This window comes from Apteryx mantelli, chromosome 5 (assembly GCF_036417845.1).
Source record: "Apteryx mantelli isolate bAptMan1 chromosome 5, bAptMan1.hap1, whole genome shotgun sequence".
Lineage (NCBI taxonomy): Eukaryota > Metazoa > Chordata > Aves > Apterygiformes > Apterygidae > Apteryx > Apteryx mantelli.
In genome coordinates, this window is record NC_089982.1 from 87,228,553 (window position 1) to 87,253,570 (window position 25,018).

Below are 25,018 nucleotides of genomic sequence, written 5' to 3' on the forward strand. Positions count from 1 at the left end.
CATGCAATGCCCCCCCCCTGTGCACTGCCCGTGGGGCTCCAAGCCCACCTTCAGCCTTGCAGGACTCGCTCCCCCAGAGACCCCCCTGGCCATCCACAAGCCATGCCCTGCACAAGTGCCGCCTAGCCCAGCACGCCTAAGGCTGAATGCCGCCCACCAGAAAGCCACCAGAAAGCTGTGGCCTTGGTCACACTCTGGGCTTGGGTCTCCTTTACAGTGGGAATAGCAGCAGAACAGCACCTGGGACTGCCCGAGGGTCTTTGGAGCCTGATCCTTCCATCGAAGTCACTGGGGCTCAGCACCTCACAGGATTAAACCCTGGATCTGCAAGGGGGAGGAAGCAAGAGGAGCACCGCTGCTAGACCAGCACAAGAGGAGCATTGCTGCTAGGCCAGCGCTCGGGATGGGATTCGCTTTGGTGCTAGGTCTGATGGCACCTGGACGGTGCTGGTGTGCGAAGAGCTCACACGTCCGCACCCCCTCGGTGGGGTTTCCCTGCTGGGGGGGGGCAGGAGGACAGCTTGGCCCCAGCTCTCCATGAGGAGGAGGTGCCCACAGAAGAAGGAGGCTGAAGGCTCCTCCAGCATCAGCAAAGGCTTCGTCAGGGCTTGGACAGCCCAGCCCAGCCTGAGCAGTCCCTCGCTGGGCAGCGCAGTCTAGAGAGGTGGGGTGAGGACGGGAGATGTTCCCCATCACTCCCTGCAGTCACCTGGGTTTTATAAACTCAGCCCAAAAAGGTGGCAGAAGCTGCTGGTGGGGGGGGGGGAGGCTGAAAAGACCATCAGCACCACCACCAACGCACGGACTTTCTTACGCTTTTGTCTCCCCTGCCCCAGGCTGGTGGTCCAGGGGGACCACGCAGCCCATGGGAGTCCTAGCAGATGGGACCTGGACCCTTTTGCCACCGGGATGCTCCGAAACCCCCTCAGCCGAAACACAAAGCCCTTCGCGGGGGGGGGGGGAACCGAGGCCCAGCGTCACGACTTGCCCGAGGCCACCGCAGCGGGGAGCGGCCGGGATGCAGATCCCGCTCCTGCCCTGCGCACCTCACCCTGCCCCGGACCGCACGGCTCCGGGCCCAGCATCGGCTTACGAGCACTGAACGGGCGATACCTGGGAAGGGGAAAGCCGGCCCCTCGGCGATCCGGCGGGGTCGGAGCGGGGAGCGCAGGCAGCAGTGCCCCTGGGACGCCCGGGGAAGCCAGGTCCAGCGGCAGGCGCAGCCGGAGGACGGGAGGGATGCCGTCCGCAGCCGCGCTCTCGTCTCCGCGCAAGGAAGCCCAGGTGCACGTGCACAAGCGTGTGCACACGGACACGCGCACGCACCCGCACTCCCGTCACCTGGGCGCTCCGTAAAACAGTCTCTGCGGCTGCGCTTGCAAAATAACTCCCCCCCCCCCCACGAAGGGCAGGGAGTGCGTGTGTGCGCGGGAGAGAGGGAGGGAGCGGGGGGGGGGGGCAGCATCTCTTTTGACACTCGTTTTTAATTTAAGGGCTCGGCTTCTTGCTGGGTAGAGAACCGTCTTTCCTTTCCAGGCGCGCGTACGGCTCGAAAGCGGAGGCGCCCAGTCCGTAGCCGCCGGGTGACTCGTGCAGGCTGCCCAGGAGCGGCCCGCCGAAGCACAGCGGGGCGGCGGGCAGCCGGGGCGAGGAGGACGAGGCCAGCGACGGGACCTGCAGGCTGAAGGCTCCCGGCCCGGGGGGGCTGCCACCGCCGAGACCAGGGGAGGTGGCGCCCGGCGCAGCTAAGCCGGCTCCGTTCCCAGCGGGACTCCCAACGGGATTCGCGCTCGGAGAGAGGAGGTTGGGAGGGGCCGGGACGGATAAAAGTCTGCCTTGCTCCAGGAGCCGGAGGATGTTACAGGTGGCGAAGGATTCGGAGGTGGAGGTGGAGCGTTTCTCAGAGTCCCTGCTCTGGTCCTTCTTCTGCTTGGTGCGCCGGTTCTGGAACCAGACCTTGACCTGGGGCAGGGAAAGCGGGGGCGAGGAGGAGCAGCGGGACGGGGCAGGAGGGAAAGACAGGCGTGGACGGAAAGAGAGCACAACAGGGGATTAGCGAAAGAGAAACAAGAACCAGGAGAGAGTGAGAGATATAAGAGAGAGAGAGAGAGAGAGAGAGAGAGACGTATTAAAATAAACGCCCATGTGCAGACCCATCCACTGCCACATGACTACGGAGATGGCGTTCCCGCTGCTGCTTCCAAGGAAGCAGCCCATTTCTGGAAGGGCAGAAGCTGCCCCTGGGGTCTCAGGCAGCGGGGCTGCGGGAGGGCCGGGGCGAGGGAGATGCCCCAGGGCCCGTTCTCCTAACCTGCGCTGGTCCCAGGGTCCCACCACCAGCCGAGGGATGGCTGGGCTCCCCTTAGCTGCCTGGCAGCGTGCGGAAAAACAGGAAGGGACCCAGGAGCCTGAGCCATCCCGTTGCTGCGTGGATCAGCTCCTGCGCTGGTGAACGCTCTCCTGGGCGGGCTGCTCTATGGGACGTGCTGGATTTCCCTCTGCGAGTGGTCCTTAAATGAAGATTTTGTCTCCTCCTAGGAGCCCTTCCCTTGCTGGCCCACGGCACAGGGCAGCTGGGGGGTCCCTGACCTTGCCGTTGCGCAGGGGGACACTTTGGGGGACTGCACAGTCTCTGCTGACCCTGAAATCTCTCGAGACATAGAGCAGCTTCGCAGGTCCAGACCCACCGGGGGAGACATCCCCAAGCTCCATCTGCCTCTAGCCCAACCAAGGAGCAAGGAGGGGCCACCGTGGGACCCCCCCCCGCTCCAAAACTGGAGAATCACCCGGGCGAGACGTCTTCCCCGTCTCCAGCCGTGCATCCCCCCCCCCCGAGGCACGTGTGTGGGGCTGACGTAGGACTCGGTGTCCGACCCAGGGCTGCCTCTAGCATCCCCTAACCTCTCCTCCCCGAGCCTAGGAGGCCAGGAAGACACTCCTGTCCCTCCCTGGAAGAACAGAGGGGTAGGAGAGACAGAGAGAGAGATGCAAGGGACAGAGAGACGGGCAGAGAGACGGACGGTAGGGGAAGGACACGAATGGGAAGATACTCCGATTAGACTGGTGGCAGAAGGGGGTGGCGCACGCACGGATGAAGAGCCAAGCTCCAGGTCTTGAATGTATGAGTAAATCCCAGTGCATCAACACAAGCCTTGCCCCCGTTCGCGCTGAGGCCAGCGGGGTCTCTAACTCATGCAAGTCATTGAAAAAAACCATTCCAGCAGGACGGACAGTCAGTCACTGACACAGCCCTGGCGCATCCCCCAGCACAATAGACCCACAGTACAGAGCTAATGGACCGTGGGGGTGGAGGAGGTCTCAGCCCCCCCGGCCCCTTTCCGGCATCATAAGAGGAGGGGTGTCCCCACAGCTCCTCCACGACCCAGCCTGATGGGCTGGGAGACTCCTAGAAACACAGGGCTGGAAGGGATCGCCCCACCGCTGAGTTTCTGCATCCGGATGTTTCTGCATCAAGTTCGCTCACCGCAAAAAAGGACCGTTTTATGCCTTCAGACAAGCCCACGGCCTTCAGCATGAGCAACCAAGCAGCCCCCAAAGTGGACCATGCCCTAGGAGAGAGCAGAAGGATGCCAGGACACCTCTTAGGCAGAGCGCAGCTGCCTGGAAACACCCAAATCATCCGATTCGCTGTGCATTTTTCTAGGGTCGGGGAGACGCCGGGACCACGGGGCTGAGCTGACATCCCCCATCCAAAGCGGATGCGGGAAGCAAGAAGTGGAGGGCTGGGGAGAAGCTGTTCCCCGACCAGCACACTGTTTGCTGCTCCGCTGAAGGCTACTTTGAGATAGAGCCAGGGTCTGCACCCAGCGTTAACCGCAGAAGTCCCCGTCACCCAAACCGCTCCCAGGGAAGGCCCTGGTCCCTGCTCCATGCCCCCCCCGCACCTCCGCGACCCCCTGGGGCTAGGGGCAGCACGGCCCGGTGAGCTGCTTTGGGGTTTCACCGGCTCCGTCTCCCACCGACCCATCTCACGCGGACAGCAGGACTGACGGGGACTCGCACAGAGCCACACGACCCTGTGCCGTTACCCAGCTCTTAACGAAGGCTCCATGCAGAAATACGCTCTTTATTCGAAAAAAAGTTGCCCCCTCCAGGCTAGCCCCATCCACTCAACCCTATGAGAACATCAGCTCAGAAAAAACCCTTAACATGCTAATATCTTTGAGGAATAGGAATTTTTCCCAGCGGCAGAAGGAAGGCGCTTCCCCAGCCTCGCTTGTCTTTGCCCCATATGTTACGCAGTCGAACTGATTCACCGCCGCTCTGTTATCCATGAAGATGGCAAGACGGAGCAATGCAGCTACAGGCACCTACCGACCGGCACCATCTGCCCCGGATTTTTGGACAGCCTAAAACCAAGGGATTTCAACGGGGACGCTTGCACGCCCTCGGTGCCTCACCCAGGACAGCAGCACACTGCCGTTCCAAGGAAATCGTTGCCGACGTAGCAAAACGAGGGGCGGCGAATTCAAAAGTCAAAATCTGCGAGATTAAATTATTGGTCTGGAAGTGAGCAGAGTCCACTGCTTGGCTAAAAACTGCTCTAAAAATGCATCTCCTACTTCTGCCAGAAATCAGCTGGGCTCTGCCTCTGACCTGGGCTAGCTGGGAATCTGCTCTCGTGGTCCTCTGCCTGGATGTGTCCCCGGGGTGCACAAGGCTCTGCACCCACGGTCAGGCCCCAAACCTGCATTTTTGTGACCCTTCTTTTAGAAAACGCTTGCCAGCAGACCGCACAGCCTGGGCTATGGGAGAGCTGCTGGCCGCCGACAGCCTGAGCCCGGCTGGTTTTCGCTGCTGCCGCTCGGGGCGGACGCAGCCTCAGCGGGCTGCAGACCCACGTCCAGGCAAGGGTCTTCACAGGCCCACGCAGCGTGTAGCAGCCAAGAACGGGGGAATAAAGAGCAGACCAGGGACGAGAACATCCTAATCTGGTCTGGTTTTGCACAGGGACCTCTGACTTTACCCGCCAAAGCTGGTCCCTAAATGGGCAATGCAGCAACTCACTAGGGGAAAACATTTGCTTCCCCCAGCAGGTCAAGTCTGAGCTTCATCGTATAAACGAGGCCTGAGTTCCTGCAAAAGGTAGCGGTCATCTGTTCTTCAGAGCTACAGGGATGGGACACGAGGTGATGAGCTCAAATTGCAGCAAAGGAGATGAGATGAAATGCAGATAGAGGTATATCGCTGGCCAGGACCGGGTGTTAGCGCTGGAGCAGTGTTCCCACCCTCCCAGGTCTTTCAGACCAAGCTCAACAGACACCGGTCAGGAAGGCACAAGCGGTTTTTCCTCCTGCCTTCATGTCCCACCCCAAAGCTTTCCATTGGTCCCCAAAAAGGCAGGAGCCTCAGGATGGGCACAGTTTCACATGGGGAGCCAAAAAAACTCAAGCAAACAGGGATACACATTCCTCCTAAAGTTGTAAAAGTGGCATTTACTGAGGTTCAGATGCTGCCTGGAGTCTGACACCATCCTTAGAGAAGTCCTTGCTCTGGTCCTTGCTCTGATGGGGCGTCCATGCAGACACCAACTTGAGATGATGCTCAGGGGATGTGTCCTCCAAAGTCAGATGTCAGTAGCTTGCCATATTCACTTACTTTAGAGCCAGCTACCCGAGCAGAGGCACAACCCCGTTACGGTATGTCCGAGAAGGGCGAGAAGAGCCATCAGAGATCAGAGCCAGCAAGTGTGCCACCCTCCTTGACGAGAGGTTTGCCTGGGAGAAGCACACGCACCTGCCAACCCTTTCAGGGTTCACCGGAAAAATGGCAGGACGAGATCAGCTGGGCTCCCCCGAGGCACCCACCGATCCCGGGGAGCGCAGACCCTGCAGTGCCCCTTCCACAGATTAATTAGCTCTGCCTTAAGGAGCTCATTGTGTTCTTCGCTCCCACTGCTCCTGCTGGGAGCCTCTCCCAGGACCAACCGCTTCCAGGCAGCAGATGCCTCCTCATCCCCAGCCTGAATATATTCTTGTCTCACTCCGCTTTTGCCAGGGTTGTCTGATGCCATTGATAATGATTGTACCCCCATTTTTAGTTTATAGATCAGAAACTTCCCATGGATCTCTTTCCAGACCTTTCTTCCAGTGTCCTAACTGAGCTCTTGTATGAGGTTCACCCTTCCCCAACACACCTCTGCGGGTCTTCTCTGAGCCCATCACCCTTGAACACCACGGCCCAAGCTGAACATGCTATGCTAGATAAGGTTTCCTCACGCTTCGTAGACTGACATGAGCTCTCCCCTATCTGTGCTGATGACAAATCAGATGAGCAGGATCACATTTGCCTTCGTGGCTAAAGTTCACGTTCCGGTTGTCATTAATTAGTAGATCCATGTCCTTTTCACCCTCCATTATGCTCAAGCACTCGGTTTCTATCATTGGAAACGTAAATAAGCTCAGCCAGATATGTTCCCTGACAACTCCATGAGTAATTTCCCTCCAGCTCCTGATTCTTCGTCTTTCAGCAATATCCTTCACCATTTCCCCTCTATTACAATTCATCCTCCGTACTGCAAATTCTCTAGTCATCTTTTGCTTCATTTTCATTCATAAAACTCACTATGCTGCTGGCTGGAGAGATTTTAGGAAGCCAAGTATGTGAGTTAAGGTCTCCTGGTAGCATAAACAAGCTTTTTGTTTGCTTGCTTCCTATTAGTAACTTCTTTTGATAAACTTTGCAGTCCTGTGCTTTGCTTGCATGAAGCATTTATCTTGTAACTTTGCCTTGCTGTAAGCATCACCTCCTGGCATATGGCCTCTCCTAAGATGGTCTGTCTCCTCTGGGGGCACTGAACCACCGTATCGAGAAAATTCACTTGTTTTTAAAGACCCTGTGATCCCAGCAAGAGGCAGGCAGCCCTCCCGAGCTAAAGCACACAGCTTGGCAAGCATGGCTGAGGGTAAATCGTCATGCAATAGCAGATGAGTGACAGGCACCTATAGGAGGTCTTTTCTATACCTTTACCAACAGTGTGGAAGAGGAGTATAAGCCCATGGTTTGTAAAATTTGAAGACAGTTGCTGGAATAGGAAAATGGAAAAACCTGATGGCGATGGGTCAGCGAAACTGAGACTTGGATTGCACAGACAAATAACATGCATTTGAATGTGACCGAATACGAGAGCATGTGAGGTCAGGCATCCACCAGAAAAGGCAGGTGACTCAGAGGATGGGGAGGAGGCAAGCTATGTGGAGGAGATGTCTCTGAAAGCCCTAGGAGACATGACATGCGAGAAACCTGGCAAGAGCTCGCAGTTTGATGCTAAAGCTACGAGGATAAGCACGATCTACAGGTTTATAAATCCATATGGGCGCATAAACAAGGAGTCCTGGTGCTGGATATTCATGATATCAAATACTGTGACCAGGTCTAGCATCCACTTTCCTGTAAGGACAGTGACCAGCTGGAAAGAACTTGGGATAAAACCCCTCGTGTGTTTTTGGATCTGGAAATTCTGCTTTTCTCAGTCTCTGCCGCATGAGAGGAGATTGCTAATAGCAGGGGACCTCTCATCAGAGCAGGCAAGGCAGGACATGATCCCTGGGCTGAAGCTAGGCAGACTCAAATGGGAAAGAAAGTGCCTGTTGATCACGTGGAGGAGCATTGCCCAGAGGATCACCATTCCTGAGGAAGAGGCGTGCTCGCCATCGCATTAAGCTGTTCAGTTAGCATGGGAAGTTTTACAGAAAGAGATGCCCTGGCAAAAAGTCAGATGAGCTGATCAGAATGGTCTATCTGCCTTTCAAGTCCATTACAGTCCTCAGAATGCATTAAAAAACACCAGCAACGTGTCACTGACCACGCATAGCTGCAGGCCCCAGGCACCCTATTTTTGCGCCCCCTCCATGCAAGCTTTTCTTTCCACCCATTTCTTCCATCACATCAGAAACTGAAGATGTGCAAACTTTGGAGCAAGGTCCATCTCTTCCTTACTGGTGGAGATGTTCCTCCAGGAATGCACACAAGAGACAGCTGACAAACCCACCGTTACTGATCTGATCTGTACCACATTCCTCCATGGTCCTGGGCTGAGTTTGGAGGTCCAACCCAGGACCTCCTGAGGTTTGAATTGTGACTTTCCCATAACAAGCTCATATCCCATTAATCAGACATCCCTGACTGGCTGAGAACCATGACCCCTCGCTTTAACCAGCCTCTGCCTGGAGATCTCTGGGCACCACCACGAAAAAAATGCCAAATCACGACCAGAACGTAAAATTGGGCTGTCATCAAAAATGGTATCAGAAGGGCCTCTGAGAAACCGTCTAGTCCGTCCCCCTCCCCAGGGCTGGACTGGTTTTGCATCTCCCCGATAGATGTTTGTCCATCCGTTGTCAGGCTAACGCCAAAGCAGTAACTGCTATCTGTATTTTATCCCTCTTCAGCCTGCTCACTCCAAACCTCATTCCAGGATCACAGGCAAGGCAATCCAGCATTTGGAGCTGGAAGCGGCACCTGACTGGCGTTGACCAAGAGCGGGGGCCTGCTGCGAGCCCTGACACTTCCGACTGGCGTTTGCTGGCTTGCTTCTTTGCACGTCCGCTTGGCTTCCTCCCCGGCTCTGAGAGCAGTCCATGGGGGTAAGGACATGCATAGGTAAGGACACGAGGACGGCCGTAGCGGATCAGCCTGTGGATCCCTCTGGCTCTCCGAGAGGGACGTTTGACCCTCAGGAGAAGAGGGTGAAGGCAGGCTGCTGTGGGGTGATACATCCCCTCCTAAACCCTCCCGGTTTCCAGTACTCAGCGCGTTGGAAACATCAGAGCAGCCAGGGCTCTGCATTCGGTAACCCCGAGGATCCGTCCTCTCCTCGAGGAATTCGCCTGGTGCCATTCCGAGGTCCCGTTCGGGAACAGAGCCCGTCCCTAACGGCGAGGTAACGACAGTCTTTAAGAGCTGACAAACCGCAGCATCGCGGGGAGGTCCCGGCGAGGCCACCCAGCCCCGCTGCCGCGCCGTGGCACCACCTGCCTCGCCGAACCCTTCCCGCCTACGCGCCCATCCAGCCCGGCTCTCTCGGCCTCCGGCAACGCCGTCTCCTTCCCCCCTCAAATGCCAGGGCTGCAAAGCCTTTCCTATCGAACGGTCTTGTCCTCGTGCTTCACCCGAGTCCTGCTGCCGCAGTGCACCGTGTCCCGGCCGTTCCCTCGGGCGAGAGGGAGGACGGCTGCTTCCCTTCCCCTCTACAGCAAAACCGCTGCTGCTCTCAACGCCGGTCTCCTGTCCTCCCTCTGCCTGCCCGTCTCGAGGCCGGGCTGAACAGCTCCAGGCCTTCCAGTCGCTCCTCAAATGTCACGTTAGCTACATCTGCGACCGCTTCCCTGGCTCTCCGCTCGGTAGGAAAGCAGGGGAGCAGCGTGTTCGGTGTCACCGGCTCCCGTTGCAAAGAGAAAACGATTCAAAATGTCACCGAGCGTCTGAAATTTTTCCAGCTCCGCTATGGGGATGTTCTGCAAAGACACCGGCTGTCCATCCGTCCGGCTGTCTGCCGACAGCGGGACAGGCACTGCCGAGCCAACCTCCCCACAAGCTCAGAGTGCCCAGCAGGACTCAAACATCTGCATTTTGAGGCGAGAACCCGCCTGGTTTTGTGAATGTTCACCGCAAGGGATTGCACCCTCCGCCAGCACGTGCCATCCTGTACTGACCGTCTTAAAACATTTAACGAACTGCAAATTCCCCCGACCCGCTTCTCCACCCAGGCAGCAGGGGAAGCAGCCCCAAGGGCACTCGGACCACCGTGATTAGGAGTGCGGGCCAGCAAAACCACCGCCGGGTTGCTGCTTCCAGCAACCTCCTTTTCCAAGTCCTCTCCGGGGAACCGACGTTCTCTGCTAAGAGCCGCTGCTTTTTTGGGCGCTGCCCCTCCTCGTCTGCACCCGCGTGTGTGCACACATGCACTCGGGCCCTTGCACTCTCCTGCAGGCAAACACATTCCCACGCGGTTTGTGTGCTCTCACGTGCACCACCACGTGTGCGCTCACAGGAGTGCATATGTGTGCACACATCCGTCCCCCCCCCGAAATAGCCGCATCTATTCCAGCAGCACAGGAGTGCATATGTGTGCACACATCCGTCCCCCCCCGAAATAGCCGCATCTATTCCAGCAGCACAGGAGTGCATATGTGTGCACACATCCGTCCCCCCCCGAAATAGCCGCATCTATTCCAGCAGCACAGGAGTGCATATGTGTGCACATGTCCGTCCCCCCCCAAAACAGCCGCATCTATTCCAGCAGCACAGGAGTGCATATGTGTGCACACATCTGTCCCCCCCCCCGAAATAGCCGCATCTATTCCAGCAGCACAGGAGTGCATATGTGTGCACACATCCGTCCCCCCCCCGAAATAGCTGCATCTATTCCAGCAGCACAGGAGTGCATATGTGTGCACACATCTGTCCCCCCCCCCGAAATAGCCGCATCTATTCCAGCAGCACAGGAGTGCATATGTGTGCACACATCCGTCCCCCCCCCGAAATAGCTGCATCTATTCCAGCAGCACAGGAGTGCATATGTGTGCACACGTCCGTCCCCCCCCGAAATAGCTGCATCTATTCCAGCAGCACAGGAGTGCATATGTGTGCACACATCCGTCCCCCCCCCGAAACAGCCGCATCTATTCCAGCAGCACAGGAGTGCATATGTGTGCACATGTCCGTCCCCCCCCCGAAATAGCCGCATCTATTCCAGCAGCACAGGAGTGCATATGTGTGCACATGTCCGTCCCCCCCCCGAAATAGCTGCATCTATTCCAGCAGCACAGGAGTGCATATGTGTGCACACATCCGTCCCCCCCCCGAAATAGCTGCATCTATTCCAGCAGCACAGGAGTGCATATGTGTGCACACGTCCGTCCCCCCCCGAAATAGCTGCATCTATTCCAGCAGCACAGGAGTGCATATGTGTGCACACATCCGTCCCCCCCCCGAAACAGCCGCATCTATTCCAGCAGCACAGGAGTGCATATGTGTGCACATGTCCGTCCCCCCCCCGAAATAGCCGCATCTATTCCAGCAGCACAGGAGTGCATATGTGTGCACATGTCCGTCCCCCCCCCGAAATAGCTGCATCTATTCCAGCAGCACAGGAGTGCATATGTGTGCACACATCCGTCCCCCCCCCGAAATAGCCGCATCTATTCCAGCAGCACAGGAGTGCATATGTGTGCACACATCCATCCCCCCCCCCGAAATAGTCGCATCTATTCCAGCAGCACAAGAGTGCATATGTGTGCACACGTCCGTCCCCCCCCCCGAAATAGCCGCATCTATTCCAGCAGCAGCTCGCTCTTTGAGCAAGATGTGGGGTTACATCTCCGTGCAGCTCCCCGAGCTGCCGAATAAGGACGTGGCCTTCTCGGTGCTTAGCACACAGACGTCCCGGCTGGGCACCGGTGGAGGGACGGAGGCAGAGCGAGACGGCGCTGGCGCCGATGGCAGGGCGCGTGCAGCACCCGCGGTGCACGTTGCCGGCACCAGCAGCCAGGCTGAGCCCTGCAACGCCGCAGCGCTGCTGCTGCAGTCGGCAGCTCGAGGGGCGCAGTGTGCGCCACGCTCACGGCTCATCCGGGGTTATCCGGACGGGGAGGTCCCCCGGGACCCGGCATCGCCAGGCGGGGAAAAGCGGACCCACGCACCCAGGTGGTGGCACCTGCCTTTTCTAACACCGTTGATTATTTAACAGCCCTGCTCGGGACTTGACCCAGCACTGGAGCGTGCCAGGAACCCGACTATCCATAGCTCCCGTCCGAGGCCGTTTTCCTAGCCGGCACTGGCTGCTCAGGGATTAGCCAGCTCGTTTCCCCAAGGAAAGGGGTTTTATAACAGCGCGGCAGAGGTGCAAACCACCTCCTTCGCCCCAGCCGTGGGGCAACGTGGCCCGCTGCTGGCGGAGAACATCTCCAGGCCCCCTGCCCGGGCCCGGCAAGCCCTGCGCAGGCATCGCCCCGTCGCTAATCCAAAACACGAGCCGGAAACCTGTCCTTGGCTTTGCTTTCGCTCTATAATTCGGGACCGTTTTGCGCTTCGCAGCAGAGCGACCTCACAGGACGCTGCAATGCACCAGGCAGCCCCTTGCAAACGGCAGCGAGCGCCCAGGGCGGCGCGAGACGGTGCCGGGCTCGGCGGGCACATCCGAAGGGGGAGGAAGGACCGCGCACCGCTGCCCCGGCAGCCCTGCCGGAGCGAGCACCGCGGTGGCGGATGCTGAAACCGGCTCAAGACGCTCTCCCCTCTCCTCCGAGCTCCTTGCAAAGGCCGCAGGATATTTTCCCACGCCATCAAAAACATCGGCGTTTCCGAAAGTAGCTGCACGGGAGGGAACACGGAGCCGGGAACCGGCAGGGGCGAGTCGCCCGCCTCCAGGTTTGTGCAAAACATCACCCGGCGCCAGCAGCCTTCCCTGAACGAGGCAGCGACATCTCCCCATCCATCCCTCGGAGCCCGGACGCACGGAGGGTCCTGGCCGCAGCTGGGATCTCGGGGCAGCGCCTGAGGTTTGCACCGTCTCGTTAGCGTTTCCCGCGCCGGCAGCACCGGGAAACGGGACAGCAGCAGAGCTGGTCCCGAAACGTCAGTCAAAACTGTTTTGCATCGGAAGCGGTCATTTCTAGGATATAATTTCCCTTAGATTTGCTTTGATTATATTGGAAAGAAAAAACCTTGTAAATTGTTCTGAAAATGCCCAACACGCTCTTGAAATGTTTCAGAATCAAAATTTGCAATGACATGTTCTGAAATTATTCTTCATTGCGGGGGCATTTGAGATTGAAAGCGCTCACGACAAAAATCTCAATTAAATATTTCACGTTCGTTTAAATTAAACATTTTGCTTAGTGCTAATTGAGTTTGGAGAACTGCAGAAGTAGCCAGATATTCCGATCTATCTCCTAATCCATCACGAGAGCATTTGCCTTTTCAGATAGACAAATATTTCTTAGACAGAAGCTCATGTTTTCCTGAGGAAAAAAAATCACTGCTTTTTGCTTTTTAAATGGGAGACGTTATCCCCAAACCAAACATTTTCTAGGCTTGGTCGAGGTCCTTTCTTTCGTGGGGCATTGCAGTTTTCAGCTGCAAACTGAGAGTTTTGTAGAAACCAGAAGCTTTGCAAAGGAAAACGTTTTGCCAAAAAAAGAAGAAAAAAAATGCATTTTTAAACGAAACACCGTTTCGGGGAATGATTCGCAGCCGGCTGTAATTTTTGCCCCCCACAACGAATGCGCCTGTCCTCGAAGCCACTGCACCCTGAGTCCCACTGGCCACTGGCCGCGTCGCCCCTGTTCGGGGAGGTCCCGGCTCCACGTCCGCGTGACCCCCCTGGAAACCAGCCGTATCCGCCGAGGGGTCCCGTTATTTCACCCCTGCTCAGAAACGGAGCTGCCCGACCCGTTCCTCTATTCAGCAATGCGGACGCAAGCTGTCACCCAGAAGCCAGCGCTCGTTGTCCCTATGCCTCGCCACGCTCCGGTTTGACCAGCTCCCAGAAATGCTTTGGAAAAGGGAACCCCCCCCAGACACGGATTTTGGAGGCTCTAACGGGAGGGCCCGGAGCGAAAGGGGTGGCAGTGGTGGTGGGCACCAGGGCGGCAGGTGACCCCAGAAGGTCTCGGGCCTCTCCAGCAGCCGTCTCCTGCCACGAGGTGCAGGGACCCGCATCCCTTCTGCATCCACAGGATGAGGCCGCGAGGGTGGAGCAGGCTTGGGCGGTGGGACACTGCCGTCGCCTCCTTAAAACCCTCTGCTCAGAACCCCTTCAGCCCCGAGATTTCGCAGCAGAAATGCTGTCGCCTTAGGAAGCCTATTGCAACGCCGACCCCGGCTTCGGCAGCACCCACCTACCTCCCGGACTAGCGCGTGTCGAGACCTGGAAGCACCTGAACTCTGCAGCCGGACTTGAGCCTTGCAGCAGAGTCCTAGCTGGGCTGCAGGTTCCCCCAAGCGGAGGGGGGAAATCACCGGCTGGGCAGTTACCTGCAGGAGAGTCGTGAGCAAAGCGCAAAGCGCAACGCAGGAAGGGTTCGAGAGCAGCTGGGTGGAAGCACCACGAGCCAGGGACGATACCAGGGAGCATCTCGCTATGCACAACGGAGCGTGATGGAGCGTTTCTGCCATCTCAGAGCTAGCTGGAGCAGCAATGTAGAGCGATGGACAGATGGATGGACGGGCAGGAGGACGGGTGCCCCCTCAGGAAAGAACACATTTGGCTATGGTGCCTTGGTCCGTACTTTCCGCATGGTCTGGAGAAGCAATTTCCAGCAAAGCCTTGGGAATTCAGCTTCCCGCTAGAACGGGGACTGAGGATACCCAAATCCCTCTGCCTTGCAGCAGGAAGACCAGCGTTATGGTCCTGTTTGCCCCTTATTCTTGGGGAAGCCCCCGACCCACAGTCCCCAGACCCAAGGTCTGGATGACTTGCACGTCTTCCAGGCAGCAGCTTCCTGGCAGTTCTCCACCTACGAGGACAGCTCGTGCCAGCGCAGACCACTCTTGCTGTCAGGACTGTTAGTTGTTAATGACTTGAGGTGCAGTTAATTTTTAGCGGCAACATCTTAATTGCACTGCTATAAATAGACCTTCCCGCCCCTTCTCTGGCTCAGCTGCTTTCTCACATACGTTTTGCGCTGAGTCTGGGGGGTCACAGTCCTGAAAGCCTGGCACTACGAGCACCCCACCCTGCGCAGGCACCGGGTGTCCCGGAGGATGCTCGGGGGGTGCCAGGCCGCTGGCAGCGTGACGGTGCTGTAGGAGAACAGCCTCTGCCAGGGATCTCCTGGGACCTTCGTCCTGAGGAGGTCCTGCCAGACGGCTCTGGCCAGACCAGCCGTGATTGAGCCAGGGCACCATGGTGGGGGAAACACCACGGACTTCCTAGCTGCCAGGCGGATCCGTTGCATGGCAAACAGCGTGGTCCAAGACCTCCCTGCTCTTTGTGCCGTCCCACTACACGGGGTGTCCAACTGCTATGTAGGAGCCAGAGAGCCCCAAAGTTCACCAGTATCTTCCAGGAGGTGCATCCCAATGGGACAGCACCAGGGAGGGTCCCAAGACCTGTCAGCTGTGCTCCTGGGCATGGTCTCCTTGAGCGAGAACATCTCTGGTGCCCAAGGCGCCTGCGTTTGGGGATGGGATGAGCTACTTCTCAGCAGAAGGACAAAGCTTGGAGCTAGGTCTTGTGTAGAGAGCACCTGATATAACAAGTCCTACGGGCAGCCTCTCAGACTGCCTGGGTGCCCGACGCTCAAGGTGGCCCCCGTGAGACGTGAGTGCCACGTCTCTGTCCTCACTCTAATGAGGACAGGAAGACCAGGTCACTCGAACCTGAGCCTGGCATTGAACTCGTGACCTAGAAAGCAAAGCCTCCTGGCCACCGGCAAATCCCCTCAGACAGCCCCATCTTCTCCTCTCCTCCCTGCCTGAGGATTTGTGGGAATTATCCTCCCCTGAACATCCCCCTGTGGTCGTTCTGCCGTGCGGGCTCCTCTGCGCGTTGCATTTTCCGGCTCGTAATGACCCTAAGAAGGGGCACTTTTCCCCTAATGCCTTGAAGAGGCATAAGGCAGTCCCCTCCGTAAGGCAGTCCCGGCTGGATGGACAGGGCAAGGCGTGCACCAGCTCCAGGAGGACACCGTGGTTGGAGCACGGGGCGATGCAGGGGGGAAAGCCGGCTGGCGCGGAGCGGCGGGCACGTCCGCAGGGGCTTCGCAGGCACCGACGCTCTGCCGGGCGGCGAGAGCGCCCCGAGGGCTGAGTCGCCTCTCCCTGGGTTACTCCAGGTTAATTCCCCTCTCCGGGGACCGGGGCGAGAGCCAAGGCAGCAAGAAGTTCTCTGCTGCCCAACGCGGAGGTGGAGCGTTTGGGCTTCTCCGCGCTTCCCTGCGACGGGTAGCAATAACCGCCTTCCTCTAAGGCTGCCAAGAAGCCGGCTCAGATCCCAAGGGAAGTAAAACAGGAGCCTCAAAGAGCCGTTTTTTTTCCTCAGGCGGGTTTTCTCAGGGGTGAAGCCCTGATCGGCGGACCCACTTACGGGGACGCTTGGCTGCAGCTCTCCAGCTGCGATGGCATCGTGTCTCTTCCTATCTCATCACGCTGTTTGCACCACTCTCTTCTTTTTGCAGAGAAGTGGAGATGAATCTTTTTTTTTTTCCCCCCCCGAACATTCGCAGCCATAAAAAAACTGCCTTGGCAGCACCTTGCTCTGTGCCCGCAGCTTTGCTCTCCCCTCGTATGCGGGCAGAGCATACCGGGAAGCGGCGGGTTCCCATCGCGCCGGGGATGTTCGCAGAGAGGAAAGTTTGGAGCAGCGAATGAGGGGAGAGCTGCTAATCGGGAAAGCAAGCGACAGCCGATGCAAGGAGGGGACAGCGAGGCTCTGCCTTGCTGCCACCGCCACCAGCATGGCTCAAATTTCAACCAAGACACAGCCACGAGATGCTGCTGGGTGGGAACCCGCCAACAAAACATTAGATGGGGCAATTATACCGTGAACTGCTCTAAGTACGGAGAGCTGCTCCCGGATAACTGGCTGGAAGGAAAATCCACCCAGAAGTACTAGCCATGCTCCGATTGCTGCCGATGCTGGATCCGTCCCTCTCTGAGCCAATGCACGCGGGGGACTCCAGGGGCAGGACCGGCCGATGCCGAACACCCAGCCCACTGGCTGCGCGGAGCCGGGTGCCCGGGAAGGGACGGGCGGCGGGAGGGGAGCTGAGAAGGTGCAACCGCTGCAGGGCAGCAAATGCTGCGAAAAGCACAGAAAGGGATTAAAAAAGACAGAGATGAAGGAGAGAGATGGGTGGGAAAAAAAAGGATGTGGGATGGAGAAGGAAAGAGAAGAGACAGCCGTGGCCTACAGGGTGTGAATTTTCTCACCGAGGGACGAGCGTGGCAACGAGGCACCAAACAAGCAGCAAATAACGAGACGTTTAGACCCTGCAGAAAGGCTGCGCGCTGCCCTGCTCCCGGCCTCGGGCTGCGGCACCCGGCACCCGGCACCCGGCCCGGCACAGCCCTCTCCTCCGAGCAGCCTCTCCGCCCATCCCCATGACCCTGGAGAGCGTCAGAGCCTGAGAATTTGGGGACCCTGTTGCCGAAAAGGGTAAAACGCCGACTTAGTTATGTACGGCAATATTTATCGGTAGTCTGAAAAAAGAAAAAGGGAGTCGTCTTCCCTCTTGATTTTGCCCTGTTTTTTTTTTTTTTTTGCGGAGGGAAAGGAATGAGTCACTGTCCCCAAAACAAGTCATTTCGCTTTTTCAAGGGAACACGAGGGATTTGGACATTTCGCCCCCTCCCTGCCCGCAGGCACCACGAAGCCTCCTGTGCAGGACACAGGCCACCGACGTGCTTTGCTCCTAACTGCGAGACGGTCGCGCCAGCCACCGACACGTCCTTGTACCTATCCCACAGATAGGAACCTGCTCCTTAAGTCTCCCTCACCAAAAGAGCCCAGAACCGCTATTTTTGCTGCGGCGCCGAGGCCCTGCTTCTACACGGCTCCTCCGCGCGGAGCACCGGGAATGCCTGAGCCTGGCGGAGCGGGAACGGCACGGCAGCATCCCGCAGGGAGCGAAAGGGTCATCCCCGAACCAACCCTCCTCGGCACGCATCGGCTCGGCACGGCGCACGGGAAAAGCCGGAGAAAGTTTTGTTCTGCAGGAGTTTGGGAAAAACTGAAATTATTTCCCACGCGCGCTAGGGAGAACAGCAGCCGTCTCCAAACCTGCCTTGCTGACCCGAAGAGAAGCAGCTTGAGCTGATGGGGTTATTTCTGCGATTCACAGAAGCTCTATTTTGCTCCTCAATAATTTCATTGTTATCCCTATTTTCGTATATATTATCTTTCGAACCAAAATCAGTGCAACTCCAGCAGATGCACCTTCTCCTTGGTACACATCCATACAAACTTCCGATCAGCATGCGACCCAGTTCACTTTTTCTTGCCCAGACCGTGCAATTCTGCCCAGCTTCCTCTGCGCTAGGTGAACCTCAGCAGAAGAAAATTGGCAAAAATCCCTCCCAGCCGGCCGAGGCAGCAAAGCTTTGCACATGGTCAGACACGGTGCATCCAAGCAGGCTAAAAGTCACCTGGTGGGTAAAGGGCCTTTCGCTCTGGAAGCCACCAAGAAGAGCTCCCCAAGCCATGCCGTAGCTTAGGGATTCCCCTGGGTCCCCTGGGAACGAGGGTCCCCTCGGAAGAGGAGGGTGTCGGATGGGGACGGCCCTCCAGAGCCCTCCGCCCAGGGCCGCTCTCCCCACGGACCACGAACCCGCCGCTCCTCCAGCTCGAGGAGCAGGAGAAGCCACCTGCTTCCCTGGGGACTCCAGAGGGAGCTGCGACCAGGGTGGAAACGGGGCTGTGACGGGTTTAAAAGAAATGGGTTGAGCGCGATGTGACTGTGTCACCGCGCACGCTGCTCCCAGGAGTGCACAGGACGTGCCGGGGACACTGCAGGGACGTGCCGGGGATGCACGGCAGGGACATGCCAGGGATGCACCATGGAGATGTGCTGGGGATGCACTGCAAGGACGTGCCGGGGATGCACCATGGGGACGTGCAAGGAAGGACCGTGGGGACGTGCCAGGAAGCACCATGGGGACATGCCGGGAAGCACCGCAGGGACGTGCCGGGGATGCCCCGGCCCTTACCTGCGTCTCGGAGAGGTTGAGCTGCCGCGCTAGCTCGGTCCTCTCCCTGCCGACGACGTACTGACAGCGCTGAAACTCCAGCTCGAGCCGGTAGAGCTGCTCGGCCGTGAAGGAGGTTCGCGTGCGCTTGGGCCGGTCCAGGTCCAGGCCCTTGGGCAGGACAATCTCCCGAATCGTCCCTTTGGCATCTAGGAGGGAAGCCGGGGAAAAGAGCGGTCAGGAGAAAAGGTCTGGGGGGGGGGGGGGGGGCCTGGTCCGAGATATCAGTTCCCTGGGGGAGAAAAACCTTAATCAAACAACCAGCTGCGCGCCGAGAATCGGCGTCTGCCCGGGAAGTCAGCTCCCGGGCTCGCTTCGGAGAGACCGCGAGAAATTCCCCAGGCTGGGACTAGAAGGGGACACGCTGCATGGCTTAATGGTCCCCTCCGGTCTCAAATGCTACAGATTTATAAAACTCCAGGGAACAGCAATAATTCTTCATAAAAACTGTTTGTTTTTTCAAGAGATGAGTAGAAACTAAGAAAGTCTTTAAAGGAAACAACGCATTTAAAGGCAGAAATAATAGTTCCCGAAAGCCAGAAGCACGAAAGAGTTTTACACACACACAAAAAAAATAAAGTTCAAGTTAACTAGATTTTTAATTTAATAATTTACTTTTGGTTTCCCTCCTCCCTTAGGAGTGCTGGAAGCTTTTTCTCTCTGTTAAAAATTTCCCTCTTTCCAACGCTATTTTCACCGCAGGAGTATTTTCAGTAAAAAGCGGCTTTCGGGGCAGTTCTCCGCGGTGCTTCCTAAAGGATCGGTCTTGGAAGCGCCGCGCGCCTGGAAGCGCTGCGGAGGCGGGAGCCGGCGGCGGAGCGGACGCTGGGGCTGGGGCTGGGGCTGGGGCAGGTCACGCCACCGAACTGCTGCCGTTTGCTAGAGCAACCTGCAGCAAAAGGGGCTTGGCGAGGTCTCCATCGGCTCGCGCAAGGATTAGGGGCTGAGGCTGGAAACCCTGCCCTGCCCATGGCACGGGACCCTCCGGGGGCCGCATGCAAACCTAGTCTAACCAGAATAACTTTGGTTTAAAAATCGGATGACCGCAGAAGTCTGCACTGAGGTCTCCAGGTAGCACGAGCTGAGTTGACGAAAACAGACCTGCAAGCTCCGCGCGCCGCTCGCAGGAGCCAGCGTGAGATCAGCGGGATTCGGGCAGGACCAGGACAGACCCGTAACCAAAAGGCCGAGCAACGGACGGGAACCGGACCGTCACCGAACGGCGTCAGCGCCAGCCGGCCAGCCCGACCGAGCGCCGTCCCCGCGGGCTCTGCAAGAGGTGACGGGCTGCCCGGCACCGGTGCATCGCTAATGCTTTACTAACCGGGAACCACGGAGAAAAACCAGCGCAACCGGGTTTGCACCCGGTGAATGATCAGCCAGGGAGTCGCAGAGCAGCTTGCGCTCGAACACGCGAGGATAAAGGAGGCTTTTGTCGGGAGCAAAACTGGAACAAAACTGTCGCACGTGGAGATGGATGAGGGCTGGGAAATGGCTTTGCAGCCAGCGAAGACCTCAGCTTCCCTCTTGCAGACCCGGCAGATTTTGCAAGGCCAGGACTAACCTTGCTCATGGCTTTACTTGGGGAAGCAAAAGCAGGAAGGTTTCAGCTCCTGCTTTAGCACCGGCCAACCCCGCACAGAGCCCTGCGCAGTCCGTGGTGCCGCTTGCGGTGCTCACGCTCCCGTTAACTAGCAGGCTCTGCGTGCTGCACGCGGCACGAGGTATTAAAAGGGATCTTGGAAATTCTCCCCCAAGTTCCCCCTTAAACGCCCAGATGACAGAGCCGAGTTTAAGCAAACCCGGGGACGTAACACTTGAGAACAGCGGTGCGCGTCCCTGGCGCCTGGCTCTGCGAGCAGCCCTGGTTGTTTGGGAACCTGGGGCCACGCGCCGTGACCCGGTGCCAGACCCCTCGGAGGCTCCCAGTGCACGGGGGAAGGCAGGACCGGGGGGGCTTTGCCCCTGCAGCCCAGCTCCAGGCTTGTCCGGCACAGCCCCGGGCACCAGGACCCCTCCCAGCGACGCAGACCAGACGGACGGGCAGACTACGGACACGCAAACTCTCAAGCTCCCCATTTCTGCTGCGTTACCCCCCCGCGATGCACGGGCTAAAAATCAGTCACAGAAACCACAGCGCGATCGCTACAATGAGCCCAGTCTCCAGGCCGGTTCTGTCCAGGTCAGGCCCTGGTTTCGGCATGTCCTTAGGGGCTCAAGGTCTCCTCAAGCCCTGGCGTTCGCACTAAGTTGCTTTCTCCTTCTGGCTGACCCATGCATGAAAGGATTATAAAACTGCTGGGGCAGGAAGGGGGGAAATAGCGGGGAGAGGCAGGGGAGGGGGCGACGAAGCCGGCATGGGGAAGAGCGGCCTGGGGAGCAAGCACGGGTTTGGGAGAAATATCCAGTTCCTGAAGGCGCTTTCCCACCGCTACATCGTGATACGTGTCCGAGGCACCGTCCCGTTGGGGGCAGCTGGATCTCGGCTGGGGCTTGGGACTGCAGAAAACACTGGGGCTTGGGGAGGACCAGGACGGGAAGAGGCCTGGCCGGGACAAGGAGCTCGCACCGGCCTCCGATCCACCGCTCCAAACCCTGCAGGTGGGCACAGGGCTGTCACGGAAAGGGAGTCGAACGGTGGCTTGGAGCAGATCTGCCCCAGGAAACGTGCTCCGGTGTCCCGGGGGTATCTCTGGCGGGGATTAGGATGCCAGCTGGGGAACCGTTTCGTGGCGGGCAGAGCGTTTGCGCAGATGATGCCCAGACCACGTCCTCACTCCGCTGTCCACGCCGAGGCTGCCCTGCACAACAACAGCCGGGGCTGCTAACAAGGAGCAGCTAACAGAGACGTTCACGCTTCCCAGCCGCAGCTGCAGCTATCTGCCCCTCCGCCCTCGCTGCTCTGTGTGGCACTGCCATCATTACGAGCGGTATTATTTATTGTTATTTTCCCTTCTGCCAGCTGTGACGGGGGCTGGACGCAGCCCTGAATGAAAGGGGGTGATTTGCGCACAGCCACAACACACAGCACCAGCTCGGCCGGCAAGAGGCCCGGAGGCCCCAAAACCCTCCGAGTCCTGCCGTGGCTGAGCAGGGTTTTGAGCAGCCCTTTGCCTCGCCAGCGGCAAATCCCCGGGGAGAGATCCTGTTCAAAAAACAAGGGGACGGTATCTGCCCTCTGCCTTAGCAGCTAAATAAGACGAGACACTTCACCTGGGCACAGCCAGGGGAGCAGAAGGCGACAGGGACAGGGCAGGTGCATGAGCAGGCAGCGGCTCTGGAGCACCAGCCATGGTGCTGGTTAACCGAGATTTTGCAGCCTGCACACACCGTACAGCACACAGCACACACGCACACACCTGCCAGCGCACGTTAACGCGCCCGTCACGCACACCAGTACACGCAGAGGACTCACATGCCCCAATATGCACGGGGCAAATCACACACACCAGCACGCACCGCTACGCGAAAGGGACACGTCCCCCCGTATGCGCAGGGACACATCACACACCGCAGTGCATGCAGTCGCCCTCCCCGTACATGCACCCCAGTAGGGGTGAGGGACGCATTGCACGCAAAAATGTACATTTCGTTTTCGGGGTTTCGGTACCAAAAGAGCTGCCAGCACATTTCTTCCCCCGGGGAAGGGGGAGCACGGGGGGATCCGCACCCCGGCGGATGTGTCCCCGCTTCCAGCGCCCTCCCCGCGCTGCAGCCCCCGGCTGCTTCAGCCGCCAACAAAGCGCCGTCGTCGCGCTGATGTCCCCTCGCTCCCGCCTGGGACGGACCTGCGCTGCCGGCCCGGCCCCGCTGCGGACCGCCAGCCGGCGCCTGCAAGCTCTGCCCGCCGCGACGGGACGGGGACGGGCGGCGCACGGCCGCCTCCTCGGGCAAAGCCGCCCTGTCGCGGCGGCTGGAGGCTCCGGGCCGCCCCAAACCCGGGGGCAGCGCCCGGGAGCGGCACCGAGCGCGGCGGTGCAGGCGGGCTCGGGTCCCTGAGCGGCTTGCAGGGCTCCCGCTTCGGCCCCGGCTCGTCCCGAGCAGCCTCTGGGGTCGCCCCGCCGCCCGCCCCGGCCGGGCGCACCGCGGCCGCCTGCGGGTCCAGCTCGGCTCCGCTCCGCGCCGCGCCGGGTCCGTGCTCTGGAAACGGAAAACGGGGAAAGAGGCGGCCCGTTGCCCGCGGACGGGCCCCGCCGGGCGCGGAGCAGCCGCCTCCCCGGAAAACGCCGAAAAAACAACGGAGCGCAGCTCGAAATACCCGCACGGGCCCCGCGGCACAACCGGGCCGCCTGGAGACAGCCAGCGAGGTGGGACAAAGCGGTGCCTCTCCCACCTACCTGCTGCCAATTCATCCCTGGCCTGGGGTGGGGGGAATAGTGGAAAACAAAACTGGAAGCGCTTCCCTGGCGCTGCCCGCTGCTTCCCACCCGGCCCCGTCTCCGAGCGAGGGAGACCGGGCCAGCGAGGGGGTCCGACCCGGCACTGCGGCCGCCTGCGGCCGCGCAATCGTGGCAGCGCGGGCGGAGGCTCCCGGGGAGTTTCGCCGCTTTTTTTCCCCCACTAAATTTCGTTTTATTTGCTGCGTTTCTCCCCGCCACCATTTTGTCCGCGCCCTGGCGGCTGCGGCAAGATGGTGAGACCGGCCGTTCCCAGGCCAAAGCCCCCCCGGGACGGGGCGAAGGGGGACCCAGCCCCCCTCCGCTCCGCCGGTTTCGGGCCCGGCCGCCGCTTCCCTCCCCGCCGCCCATCGCGGCGGGTCCCGTCGGGCCGGGGCGGAGGAGAGAGGCCTGAGCCCAGGCTCACCCGGCTGCACCGGCCGGGGCTGCCGCCGCCAAGGAGCTGCGCTGCGACCGGGGCCAGCCGCGGGCTGCGGCGGCCCGTTCCGTGCCCCCGAGCACCGGGCTGGCCTTGCCGGGGCTGCGGGGAGGCGGCGGGCCCGGGCTGAGCCCTGCCGGCTCCTCCGCCCTGCCTTTCCCCGCCAAGGTGCCCAGGGCCGCCGGGAGAAGGCGGCGGGGTGCGACAGCCGGCCTGTCGCCGACAGGCGCCTATCGCGACAGCTGTGCGTGCTCGCCGGCACGCAGCCGGGAAAGGGCCTGGGTGCGCGGCCCAGGCTCGGAGGGGACCCACGGACACCCGCGCTGCGGGGCGGCCCCGGCCCGGGGCTCCGCGGGGCTGTTTGCAGCCGGGGCGCCGCGCATCTCTCCGCGCCCGGGTTGCGCAGCCCCGGCTCCCGGCCGCGCTCGCAAACACACGCCGGAGCCCGGTTCGGCCCGGTTCGGGGGAGCGGCGGGTCCGGGGCTCCCGGCCGCACGGCCTGGCCTTGCAGCGAGCAGCGGGCCGGGCCGAGCCGCCGGCGGGGAGGGGGCAGCGGGCAAAGCCGGGGGCCTCGGCTCTTCTCGCCGAGCGGCCTCGGAGCCCCGCCGGGCTCCTGCGTGGGGAAGGGGGAAACGCCGAGCGTGTCGCCGGCGCTGCCCGGGGGGTGCCGGCCGCGGAACGGCACTGCCGGCCGGCGAGAACCGAGCCGCCGAAAAAGGTCGGGACCCGCCCGTCCTGCCCCGCTCCCCGCCCCAAACTTTCGGGGTTCGCCTCAAACGAGGCGGTTCCCGGGGAGCCCCGGCCGGCGGCGGGGTAGCGCGGGCGGCGGGGCTCCCTGCCCGCTGCCGCCGCCCGCGCCGAGCCCGCCGCCGTTCCCCCATCGCCAGCCAAGCAAGTGATATTACATATATTAAAAAAAAAAAAAAAAAAGCCCTTAACTCGCTGCTGCTCCGTGACGCTTTTCTCCTGCGACAACGCTTTAAAAAGCAAAGCCGCTTCCCTCTGCCTTCTCCCGCTGCGCGGGTCCCCCGAGCAGGGCGCGCAGCCGGCCGCGGCGACCCCGCGCTGCGCCTCCGCCGGCGCCGCTCGCCCCGCTGCTCCCGGGCCCCCCCCGGCCCCCTCGGCCGCAAAGCGGAGCCGGGGCGGCTGCGGGGTGCCGCGGAGCGGGGGCGAGCGGCGGCCCCGGGTCCCGGCCGCCCCCTCGGCCCTTACCTCGCACCAAGATGCGGCGGCAGTAGTCCGCCTCGCCGGCTCCCGACGGGCTCTCGGCGGCCGGGGCGCGCTCCTTGGAGGAGCCGGCGCTGACAGCCGAGGTTCCCGGGATGTCCTTGAAGGCTGCGCGGCCGCGCAGCGCGCTCTCCAGCTCCGCGCGGGTCGGCGCCTTGTCGTGGGCCCGCTCGGCGGCTCCGGGCTCCCCCCGCAGCACGGGGCTCCTGCCAGGCTCGGCCCCTCCATCGCTCATCCCTGCGGGCGCCGCGGCGGGATCAAACAT

General features: G+C 60.1%; 1 protein-coding gene across 1 annotated transcript; it reads right to left on the minus strand.

Annotated features, from left to right (window-relative positions):
• Positions 1 to 1,488: 1,488 nt before the first annotated feature.
• On the minus strand, positions 1,489 to 25,018 carry VAX2 (ventral anterior homeobox 2). The gene is made up of 3 exons (XM_067297235.1): positions 24,739 to 25,018; positions 18,673 to 18,860; positions 1,489 to 1,962 (listed from the first exon to the last, which is right to left on the minus strand). The coding sequence occupies exons 1-3, from the start codon at positions 25,016 to 25,018 to the stop codon at positions 1,489 to 1,491; spliced, it is 942 nt and encodes a 313-aa protein (XP_067153336.1).

Excerpts from the sequence above, each read along its gene's own strand:
- VAX2 (XM_067297235.1), bottom strand. The coding sequence starts at position 25,018 with ATGTTTGATCCCGCCGCGGCGCCCGCAGGGATGAGCGATGGAGGGGCC. Across the intron at positions 18,861-24,738 it reads CCGCCGCATCTTGGTGCGAG|ATGCCAAAGGGACGATTCGG; the intron begins GTAAGGGCCGAG and ends CTTCCCTCCTAG. Across the intron at positions 1,963-18,672 it reads TCAACCTCTCCGAGACGCAG|GTCAAGGTCTGGTTCCAGAA; the intron begins GTAAGGGCCGGG and ends TCCCTGCCCCAG.